At 43.6% G+C, this 12313-nt stretch overlaps 1 protein-coding gene across 1 annotated transcript; it reads left to right on the top strand.

Moving 5' to 3' along the window:
- The first annotated feature begins 8018 nt into the window (after positions 1-8018).
- LOC120836054 lies at positions 8019-10670 on the top strand. The gene is made up of 3 exons (XM_040211194.1): positions 8019-8120; positions 8427-8498; positions 10545-10670. The coding sequence occupies exons 1-3, from the start codon at positions 8019-8021 to the stop codon at positions 10668-10670; spliced, it is 300 nt and encodes a 99-aa protein (XP_040067128.1).
- Positions 10671-12313: the final 1643 nt, after the last annotated feature.

Here is a 12313-nt window from a genome sequence, read left to right as displayed (position 1 = left end):
GCGCTCGACTGGGCGAGTGCGTGCGGGGACGTGGACTGCTCCGAGGACGTGTTTCCGCGCTGCTTCCGTTATGCCTATTGGTCAAAGTGGTGGTGCTCGGTGCCGTCGGGGCCAGGCGTGGGGCTCAGTTCGGTGATTTGAACTTGCCGTTCTAGCCGTGTGTCGCGTGCTGTTCTCGTGCTCCCGTTTTGGTGTGCGTATACAGGGTGTTTTTTTTTAGCTGCACCAAATTTTCAAAAAAAAAAAAAAAAAAAGGGAACGTGAGGTAGAGTAATTTGAGCCCTGGGGAAGTGTTAGTGGCCATGTCGGCCTCTAGAAGTAAGGTGAAATTAAGTAATTAGTTAGTAGAATTAACTAAAATGTTTCAATTAACTTTTGAATTTCTCACTTGAGGGCACATAATGCCCTCAAGTGAAAGCCGATCTTCAATCCACTTAGAGGATTGAAGATCGGCCACAGTATGGTCTAGTCGTGTCATCAAGTATGGATAAAAAGATTCCTAGTAGGCGCTACGGGGTCGAGAAATGTCACTTTAGTAGATGGCGTCAAACCGAAACAAAACAGCAAAGAGCGCCAGTAAAGTTATCGCTCCACCTTTCCGGGCAGGGGATTCGTCATTATCACGGTCGGTTCCACTTGCTTAGGCGAGCCGGCCGCGATAATGACGAATCGCGTGCCCGAAAGGGCGGAGCGATAACTTTATCGGCGCACTTTCCTGTTTAGCTTCGGTTGGACGCCATTTACCAAAGTGACATTACTCGACCCCGTAGCCCCTACTAGGAACCTTTTTCTCCATAGTTGACGACACGGCTAGACCATACTGTGGCCGACCTTGAATTCTCTAAATGCACTATGTGCCCTCAAGAGAAAAATTAAAAAGTTAATTAAAACATTTTAGTTAATTAGCTAACTAATTACCTAATTTCACCACTTTTCTAGAGGCCGCCATGGACACTAACACTTCCCCAGGACTCAAATTACTCTATCTCACGTTCCCTTTTTCTGAAAACTTGGTGCAGCTAAAAAAAAAAAAAAAAAGACACCCTGTATAACTTTCGTGCGCTCGACAGGGCAAGTGTGTGCGTGCATGGGCGTGGGCTGCTCCGAGGATGCGCTACCCCAGAGTCCCCTAAGGCTTATCGACCTAACCAGCTGCTGGTGATGGGCCGTGTTGGAGGGGTGCAGGCAAGGGCTGGCAGCTCGATGACGCGCTAAAGGTAGAGTTAATTAGAATTAAGGATGACCTAATATGCGCTATGATGATCATGTGCTAGTCGCACGCGCCGGCAGTCGTCGCCGACCGAAAGCGCGCCGTCGAATGGATAGGAACGGCGGACCCAGTGAAATATCTGAACTATTTAGCGGGCGAGAAATTTTCAACTGAAGTGTCTCAGCTTGTAAAATACAGTAGTAGCACTACGCGACGAAAATCTGATTGAATGCTGCATTCTTTGCTTCGTAAAGTGCGCTACAATGTGTACTTTTGCGTAATTTAGGCATCGTCCGCTCTCTTCGGTGTCAGTGTCTTAGGTCAATGTTAATATCAAATATGATAGAACACTGGCAATCTGTCAGAAATAGGTCGCTGTTGAATATCGACTGCATAGATTCTATCGAAGCACGCAACCTGGCGGAATCACTGCGGTCGTTTGGCACGGTCCCGCCAAACCTACGAAGCGGATAGCTTCGACGGACGTGATGATGTGGTTTTTCTTTTTTTTATTTTAGCGTCGCTATTTTTGCGTCAACATTTGTGTGACATTTTGGAGAAAAAAAAATGGTTTGCACTCGTTATCCCCCTTCATTTGCTTGTTTTCAGACTGCGGACCACTGTCCCGAATCGCTGTTGTAAAGCTTGATTACACGACATCAACGAACCAGGAAGCAAAAATATAGTGTGAATACGATGCGGTTGCCACGGAGGCGAGCATCCGCAAAGTGGGGCAGATCTTCTAGGCGCGCAGGAACGCGGTGGACTGTAAACACGGTCGTTCGGACGACGAACGCAGCGTGTCGGAGCACGTTGCGTTCGTCGACGTTGGAGTATTAACAGCCTTTAAAGAAACGGTGAACCGAACATTTCAGTGTCTACAATAAGAGGCGCACTACCTTATCATGAGTCAGCAGCGGCCAGTTTGCGCGAGCACACGCAACGAATTTGACATAATCATATCCCCCCTTCGAGCTTATTACGCGTGAATGGGGGATATGATGACGTCAATTTCGTTGCGTGCACTCGCGCACACCAGGGGCTGCTGACTCCTGAGAAGATAGTGCGCCACTTATTATAGACACTGAAATGTTCCGTTCACCATCCCTTTAAAGCTGCTGCATTTTAACGCGTGTGGCAGAATAGCCAAACATGCAGCCAATTTTTACGTTCAAGCTACTTCCTTCATGATTTGAACCTTCTACTTTTGTATTGGTAAATACCGCAGTCTCATCGGCTGCGGAGAGATAGCAACGTGCTCGTAATTTGCCATGCCCTGCGTTTCTTAGACTGTCAAAGAATATTGACCGTATTTGTTTTGCGACAGCCACGCTGAATTTTGACGTATCTGAGTTGGGGCAGATAGCAAATCACTTAATTTGTCGATTGGAAGGCGCTAGAGTTTAGGAAGTTCGTGCCGATAGTTCTGATATTTTTTGCAATACTTTTTTTTATTGTGCTTACGCTTAATCGATTTACTTTAGTTTGTGGCAGGCAATCCAACTACGTCATCTTTCAAGATGGCAACCGTCACTTAAACACGGCATATGAGCACCCTGCAGATCTAACTCAGTGACGATACGCGCGCCCCTCGCGGCGGCTTTGTGCGTACTCATCGGGAGGCGACCTCGGTCGTTGCAGCTCGACTGCAGTGGTACACCGGTGAGTTTGGGACGGTCGCCATGACTGCTTCGACTACCACGTTGGCGGATGCACGGGAGCAGCACGAGCGGCGGCGGAGCTCTACGGCTTTCCCTACGCTGACTCAAAAGTTGGCGCGCGCGGCGCTGTTCGCTGGGCGATTGGTAGCGGCTCCTAGCGGACGTAGGGTGACCATAGTGGAAACAGTTTCCAGATACCACGACTGCAAGCAAAGTAATATCTGACGCTTGAACCAGACATACAGGAAACTGAAAGTAGCTAAATAGCGTGACACTTTAATTAACTAAGTAAGTTACTCGCTGCTCCGATTCAATACAAACTGTTAGTTTACCTTGGCAGTAACGAGTTATATTCCCGTTATTCTAAATTATTCATTTTTATGCAGAAGTAGCCGCGCTTACAATTTTTGTCGTCGTTAATAATTTCTTTCTTTTAACACGTTCATCTAGGAATAACTGTGGTTATACCGACATACATTGTGCATAACGTGTTATGGTTTTTCTAGCATTTTCTCGTCGTGCAGATTACAGACGAGAGCCGGGGAGTGAACTCGGTTGGGTACTCCTGTAGTCCGCGTTTTACTTCAGAAGTAACTAAATACGGATACTCGTTACTTCGTAAAGAAAGTAACCCAAATACGTTACTGGTTCCATCTCTTAACAATTTACTAGGTTGTTACTTTGTTACCGAACAAAGTGACTAGGTACAAGTAACACTTTCCTTGTAACACGTTAGGTACAAGTTTGTTACTTTGTTACCGAACAAAGTGACTAGGTACAAGTAACGCTTTCCTTGTAACACGTTAGGTACAAGTTTGTTACTTTGTTACCGAACAAAGTGACTACGTACAAGTAACGCTTTCCTTGTAACACGTTAGGTACAAGTTTGTTACTTTGTTACCGAACAAAGTGACTAGGTACAAGTAACGCTTTCCTTGTAACACGTTAGGTACAAGTATGTTACTTTGTTACCGAACAAAGTGACTAGGTACAAGTAACGCTTTCCTTGTAACACGTTAGGTACAAGTTTGTTTAGAACGCAGAGCCCTCCCTGTAGCGCATCCTAAAGAAGTATCTCAGGGTGTTTAACGAGGAGACCGGCGGACCGACGCCATCCGGCCAGCTATGAGTATCGGCATTCTTGCAGCTTCAATCGCCCAAGCCATCTCTCAATTTTCTGAAAATCTGTTGCCAGGTCTTCACGAAAATCACTCCCACCTTTTGATCCTCGTAAAGTACCGTGTGCTTGGTAGAATAAAGAATCCTTGTTTTTCTTGCCGTAAAATAAACCATGCATCTGGTCCGAACTATTAGCGCAACAGCCGGGTCTACAATTTCAGGCTTGGCCCTTGTGTGGCGTAGGCGGTTGAAGACAGATGCAAAAACTTCAGAACATTTCAATCTTTTGATTCAAAAGTTATAAGCGATTTTTGCAAACTCGTAATGGGAAAGTACAATTTATTTTATTTTATTAATACTACCAACTGCCGTGGGGCAGCCAAGGTAGAAAAGATGTAACAGTCAAAGTTTACGATATAGCTATTTAATACAACATTATAATATAATAATATAATTTTATATTATCTAATATATAATAATAAATATATTATTATTATAATTATTATAATAACAGCTATTATTTAATATGAAAAAGTAACATTTTAACAACTTCCAAGAATACAGGAGGAATATATAAAGTATACAATACACGCTTCCGGAAACGGGCCCTATTTGTTAATTAAAATTTTCCAAAACCGCGTACATTTTTATGAGATAGTTGTAAGTTTTTATACTCTGACATCTGCTGCCAAACACTAGCGTTATATTTGACCAATATTAATTGTTCGGCGAGGAGCAGTTTATTTTTGCGGCAAAAATAACACGGTTCACTTTTCTCCCACTTCACTGTATTCCCTTGAATTTATCGCAAGTGGCCTTGAGCACTGAGGTCATATATCGTGAAACTTCGGAGCGAATTAATGGTGGTTGAGTCTCTCAAGTTTTGCCTCGGCTCAATCCGGTACTCAGCTAAAAAACGCTATTCACTTGTTACCTAATGACTCTTAATTATGTTCTTGACTTTACCGGATGTTTCAGCTGTTACTACTTTTGGAAATGGAGCCTCAACGCACCGACGTAAGTAGACGAAGTTTGTCCAATGATATACGTTATTGCGTTTCAGCGTATTACATAGTTTATTTGGTATGATACTTCTAGCACTGCGACAATATCCGCACAGCTGTACTAAGTTTATGATTTTGAATGCCAATAATTACTTACCTGAAGTAGAACAATAATAGTTACGCTCTGTATTTTTGTGCGAATGCGATATGTTTTTAATACTATCCCTCATGGTCCTGCTTCTCCAGATGAAATAAAAAGAAGATATTTGACATTATCGCAACAACTTTTAAAGCAAGAAAAAAAAAGTGAAAGCTGCTTACAACTCCCTGTAACGCCGAATTAGAGCGCAGCTCTTGAGGAGGAGGAGGGAACGGCACTGGGGGGGGGGGGGTTAAACTAACCAGGGGGGGGTCACGTGACCCTGGGGGTCACGTGACCTCCAATGCCGATGATGTCATCACTGAGGTCACTGATGACGTCATCATTGATGATGACGATGCGGGTACCGATGACGTCATTAGTGACGTCACTGATGACTTCACCAGTGATGATGACGATGACGATGCGAACGTCGGTGACGTCATCAGTGACGTCGCTGATGACGTCATCAGTGATGATGACGATGACGATGCGGATGTCGGTAACGCCATCAGTGATGATGACGATGCGGATGCCGGTGACGTCATCAATGATGATGACGATGACGATGCGGATGCTGGTGACGTCATCAGTGACGATGACGATGACGATGTGGATGCCGGTGACGACATCAGTGACGTCACTGATGACGTCATCAGTGATGATGACGGTGACGATGCGGATGTCGGTAACGTCATCAGTGATGATGACGATGACGATGCGGATGCCGGTGACGTCATCAGTGATGATGACGATGACGATGTGGATGCCGGTGACGTCATCAGTGATGATGACGATGACGATGTGGATGCCGGTGACGTCATCAATGATGATGACGTCATCAGTGACGATGACGTCATTGGGGGTCACGCGACATCGGCGGAGGTCACGTGACCTCAGGGGAGTCACGTGACCCCCCCGCGGTGCATTATGGGACATTTCCCATGATGCACCGGGGTCACGTGACCTCGGGGGGGTCACGTGCCCCCCACGAGGTCACGTAACCCCGGTGGGGGGCTCGCGCGGTGCATTATGGGACATTTCTCATGATGCACCGCGCGGTTACGCCGACGCCGACGCCGACGCCGACGCCGACGGCGACGGCGACGCCGACGCCGCTCAAGCCGGAAACGGGCCCCTAAGAGCTGCGCTCTAATACAAATATAGTATAAACATTGCTTTACAATGAAGTTGATGGATTTTTATTTGAATATAAAACAAGATATAGCGTGTGGCGAAAAGTACACACACACACACGCACACACGCGAGCGCACGCACGCACACACACACACACACATACACGCAGACAGACACAGACACATTCGGGTCCTTCAGCATCCCATAGCTGAATGCAAAAGCATAAAATCCTCTTTAGTATAATACTATACCTGTGAGATTTGATACCGGGATGGTCCGATGAAACCTCACTGGAATACAAGAAATTAAAGACGTTTACAAGTTTCTGTAACGCGAAATTAGAGCGCAGTTCTTGAGGAGGAGGAGGAGGGGAGGGTACGGAAGGGAGGGTATGCCTCCCATCCTCCTCCCTTCCTCATCTGCTCTTCGTCCTCCATCCTTAGCTCCTCCTCTCCCCTCTTCTTCCTCCCCCTCCTTCTCCTCCTCCTCCCCTCCTGCTCCTCCGGACCTTCCCTTCTTCCTCCTCTGCACGTGACGTCAATTTTCCCACTAAATCTAGCGGAGAAAATGAATTTGGTCATAGGTGACGTGACACGAAATGTGACATCATTTTCCCCGCTAAATTTAGCGTGGAAACTGCATTGGTATTGAGGTCACGTGACTTAAATTTTCCCCCTAAATTCAGCGGAGAAACTGAATTTGTTAATAGGTGACGTGAAACCATATCATGCTATGTCATTTCCCCCGCTAAATTTAGCGGGGAAACTGAATTGGTGTTGAGGTCACGTGACGCCAATTTTCCCGCTAAATATTGCGGGGAATCGAATTGCTGTTGATGTCAGGTGACATCAACTTTCCCGCTATATTTAGCGCGGTTACGCCGACGCCGATGGCGACGCCGCTCCACCCGGGAACGGGCGCCCAAGAGCTGCACTTTGAAAAAGAAGAGTGCTATACTTATTTATTATAATCCAGAAAATGACTACGAATAATAGAGGAGATAATACTTCCCATTTGGGACGTGCCTTAAAAGCTTGTGTAAACTGCTTCATCACTTAGTACGTACATCTTGAGGTTTCGAATGAACTGCGTCGTATTAAGCTTAAATAAAACAAAAGTCCAAGTTCGTGCTCTTGAGTGGCGACAATACTAAAAGGCCGCGTTTTTGGATAGAAGATTTTTAATGCGAAAGCATTAACTGTCTCATGGAGCGAGCCGACGTCATCAGCTTTGCAACCATGCAAAAAGGCCCCTTAATGCAACCACGCGCAAATCTAGCCAACGGCACCTTTTACACTTTGGTCTCATTGGCTGGCGCGCGTCGACGAGGCTCCCTTTGGCCACCGCGCGTCAGTTTGTGTTGTGTCATCCTGATTGTGTTATCACACTGTTCTGTTGTCACTGATCACTGCGTTCGCTCACCTCTTATCGGTTGTACGGCGCTTGGCAAAATATACGGCGCTTGGAATAGACCAAGCGGTTCGTTCTGCTAGGAACTACGTTGCTGTCCTTTCCTCGCACCGCAAGGCACACGACAGTTTGAACGAACGCTCACTCGCTGGCGCTGCGTGTCCGCGAAGCAGCGGCTCCACCGCTCCACGCCCATGGTCAGCGCGTTGTACGCCGCAAATTAAAGAAGGGAGCGAAGAGCGGCGTGCGTGCTTTCGCATTCACAACTCATAAGAAGTGCTTAGGTGTACCTCTAGCCTTCCTCATTTTTTTTGTCTCTTTCATTGTAGGCGATGTAATGCAGATTGGCGTTCACTTTATCTACAACCACGAAGTTCAGGAGAGGTTTCATGAAACACACCGTGACCCAAATTTTTATTTTACTGTGCTTCTGAATGCCGTAAGAGGGATAACTTGCCTCATTTATAGGATAATGGCTAAATATTTGGCCGGTTTCCGTAAGTAATTTCGCAAAAAAAGTTATTATTTCGGCACACGTTTACGTTCATAAAATCAAGTATATTCACGATTGCCCACCGTTATCTGGTAATATTGTTCGTGAATGGTTCTGAAGCAGTGGTGTTTAAGAGGGCTTTCTGCATAATTTGCATGGTGCAATACTTATATTATATAAGTTTTCTTTTCGATTAATACTTGTGTGACGTGAAAGAAGTTCTAATGTTTTTGTAACTTTTTTGTATTTAAGGTGGAAACTAGATTGGCAACTATTCCATACCCGTTCATTCAGCTCACATTGGTCGGAACCAGAGCGATTAACGTGAGTTTTAAGCCAGCCTTGGTATTAGTTAGAAAAGCAAGTTCCATTAGGTACTCTATGTTTAATAAAATACATATTAAATTCTTAACAAAATATATACGTGAAAATTAGACAACAATACCGGTTTCTTGCTGTGTCTTGCCAATGAATGGAGGCTTCAGCCGAAGTGCTGCCCATCTGCTATATACGGAACACAAACAATCATTCTCCATCGCCATTCAAAATTTGGAAATTGTTTAAAGGTGCAGATTGTCACGTGAAGTTACTTGCCACCATTAAAAGAATTTCGACAAATCACCTTATGTCCAAATTGGAGCTTGCGTCGCGAATACCCATTTTGTTTGAAAACAAAATCGGCGATAGAGTGACAATGGTTCAGCCGCTGTCCCTTCTAACTGAAGCGTTTGAAGGTTTTCTGCAAGAAATGTTTCAAAATAAAAGATTCGCCTCGAAGTAAGGGAGGAGGCATTAAAGCAATTTAGCTTGCATATCCCGTGCAAGAACACAAGAAATCAAGAGGTGCCTAGGGTAAGCTTCATTTCACTGCGTAATTACTCACAAAAGCGGAAAGCGACGGCACAAAAAGACGAGGAAACAACGGGGAAACACTCAAAAGAAGCAAAAAAAAAGCACCTTTAATTTTTTTTGTGGCTTCCCGGTGCACCGTTGTCATCTTACTCTATTGCTTCCACATATGAATCGCCAACTCACTAAGAGCAAATAATACTCTAGAAATGCAATTAGAAACATAAATTGTTCAATCAAGCGGCAATGAACATTTGCGGCAGCACATGAGCCACACCTAAATAAATCGTCATACGTAGAATATGTGTCTGTCTTCGTTAAATCTCAGTGTAATTGTCGATGTACTGAGTCCAATACGACGACTTCTGACTTCGACGCGTGTTTTTCGCTGGCCGTGCCAGATGCCCTTTGTTATTTGGCCTTAAAATTGCCATGTGTGTCGCATTTTATGCAGGTTTTTATTGGGACCTTTTTCTACATAGCCAACGTAATATCTGGGAACAATTATCACCATTTTGTAGAGTGAAGTCATACTTATAATTGGAACGAACGATAAGCTTTGCCGTAGAATGCGTAACTTGGTCTTGAATTTGTTGTGCTAATTTTTTCCTAGTACCAAGTAACTTTCCTTTTTTATGATGCCCTATTACATCCCTGCTACTATAACTTCTCCCTTCAAATATTAGCTCAAATGCATCTATGATTTTTGTTATGCACTAAAATTCACTACAGTGTTTTTGTTAGGTGTGGCGTGTATTATACATTGTGTTCTCACAGTAGAGTTTTTTGTGTGTTTTCTACGCGATGGCAAATAACAACACGTTCGCGAAAAAGAAAATGAATTATAGTGAAGATCACTCTAAATTACCAGATTTTATCTTCGATTTATTCTACTATTACGTTCTCAAGACAAGTAGAGAAATATTTTGCTGGTGTGAAGCATAAATATTATGCTTCACAACATATGATGTCTGTGTTTTTGGTTCTGTTTAAAGTTATATGGCTATAATGTTATAATCGCATAAAACCTACAATGTTATAACTTGTAGAGCAAAAGGTTGCGTAGCAAAACTAAACAATTTAGATGCTGTAAAATAATGTTTTTATCTTAGCTGTCGTAGTAGAGGCCAATTATTACATACTGCCTTTACTATGGGTTGTAGGACACATATTGAAGTGTCCAATGAACGTGTAGGAACACATAAAGTAACATAACATAACGTATTTAATATTACTCAAGATATGTCAATTACTTATAAGTTCTGGTATGTTTATTTGACAGACTACACAGGTAAATGTTATTTCTTTATTAGGGATTTTAATTGTGTTCATACACTTTTATCGTGGATTTGAAAGCGTGCACAGAACATAAAATTTGAGAAAAAGTCTTTTGTTTCGTCTTTCATACAAAACAGCACAATTACGAAAGCATCTTCTGGGAGAGATTCGTTCATGTAAGAACCTGCGCAGTTTTAGGGTAAAAGTCATGGTTAACTATGAATTCCTCTACTTGTTTTCCAGAAATCCAATGCAATAGAAGACCTCCAAATGGAGAAAGAAAAAATTTACAAGAGCTTTATGGAGTATTTCACACAAAACAGATTTGATATGTGCTGTCCGGACTCCACATTCTACGTTACAATATAAGCATTTTTGTTATAACACGTTCCTGTCGTGTTGGTTCATCACTTGTTGGTAAAACAATAATATTTCTTTCCAAGCGCAGTTGACAGTCATAAAGAACTACGCTTCGTTTCGAGTACCATATTGCACTGGGAGGAGCTATATATAAGCTTTATTTATTGTGCTGTTTCACTTCTCGATGATCACAGCTCACAAACACATGTCGATATTATAATTATAATAATGACCACCTATGATATCAAACTTCTTAGTGAGCGCGTTGGTAATGATGTAGGTTTAGAAAGAGTTATATACGTAAAAACAGGGGACGGGACAACACATGTGTTGTCCCGTCCCCTGTTTTTACGTATATAACTCTTTCTAAACCTATATGATATCAACGTTGAGTTAAATAAATACACATCACATCATTCCTCTGGCGACATTGTATTAACGTAAAGCGTTTCTATATCCTGTGTGTTGGCTAACACGATCTTCCGTGGTTTACGAAATTATCCTCAGAACTCCATTGGAACGTGCCAGATATCATAGTTGGTTTGGCACGTAAGACACACAGATTTGACTTTGGCCTCTTTCGCTCAGAACGACTGTTGGCTGACTTTTGTTGTGGACATTTCGCTTTTGTCTGGTTGGAAAGTATTGATTAGGGCTGCGGGTATAGCGGTTCGACTGGAATAGCGCAGCGTCGTTCTTAGCCTCAACACTGCAAAACCGGTGACTGTCTGTCGCCGGTTTCGCCAGCGCTCTGAAGAAAAAAAAATAATTGGGTTCTGCGTGTGTTTTTCTACAGGCTAGAACTCTGTCTGCCTCAAAGGGCGACGAGTCTCCCAGCTGTAAATGAGCAACTTAGCCAGTGCAGTACAACCGCTAACCTGGGGTCTTTAACGTGAATCCCGCAGTAGTGATACACGATCGCCCGCCGGTACGATGCTCATCCAGATCGAAACGGGCAGGGGTAGGAATTGAACCCAGGATCCTGGGTACTGCAGCGCGAGCTTTTGCTCCACGTGCTTCAAGCTGGTGTGCGCCAGTTCACTCGGCCAGCGATCCCCCTTTTTGTTCTTTTAAGATCTTTGAGTGTAATACACATCCAGAGCTGAGGTTACTGCAGTCTTTAATAATGTTGTAGCCTTTAACTGATTTACTTCGCACCTGGGTCACTGAATGCAATGTCTAAATTATGTAACGTTTTTTTTCCCTAACATATGTATATACCTCATTTTTCTATTCTTGCTACTTATGTTTTAACCTGTAAATAAACATTTGCTAAAAAAAAAAAATCGGCCAGCGATCCCCCTTAAGCACTGTGAAGGTTATGAATGACACAGAGCTTTGCGATTTGAACCGCTATTCGCCCATCCCTACTATAATTGCTAAATACCATTAACATGCTTGTTTTATTTCAGAAATTATTTTATGGATGTTGTTGAGGACGAAGGTACGTGGCTTGGGATGCACACATTTTGATGTTTTGACAATGGTAACACGGGAACATGGTATATGCCCCCGCGTAAATATTACCCTCCCAAAAAAAGGAAAGACCAAAACCTTTTAGATAGCGCGATCTAATAATTTACTTCGAGCATTTCATTCTACTCAGCCCCATTGCATTAGACAGCGCGTCTGCAGCGCCCAGTCCTCCCCGA

The sequence above is a fragment of the Ixodes scapularis genome, unplaced genomic scaffold, assembly GCF_016920785.2.
Source record: "Ixodes scapularis isolate PalLabHiFi unplaced genomic scaffold, ASM1692078v2 ptg001864l_1__unscaffolded, whole genome shotgun sequence".
Taxonomy (NCBI): domain Eukaryota; kingdom Metazoa; phylum Arthropoda; class Arachnida; order Ixodida; family Ixodidae; genus Ixodes; species Ixodes scapularis.
Note: the sequence above shows the minus strand (reverse complement) of the source record. Positions and strands in the feature narration are given on the sequence as shown.

Bases quoted from the DNA above. Each gene is read 5' to 3' on its own strand.
- LOC120836054 (XM_040211194.1), top strand. From the start codon at position 8,019: ATGCAGATTGGCGTTCACTTTATCTACAACCACGAAGTTCAGGAGAGG. The intron at 8,121-8,426 runs GTAAGAGGGATA...TTTGTATTTAAG, and splicing joins TTACTGTGCTTCTGAATGCC to GTGGAAACTAGATTGGCAAC. The intron at 8,499-10,544 runs GTGAGTTTTAAG...CTTGTTTTCCAG, and splicing joins TCGGAACCAGAGCGATTAAC to AAATCCAATGCAATAGAAGA.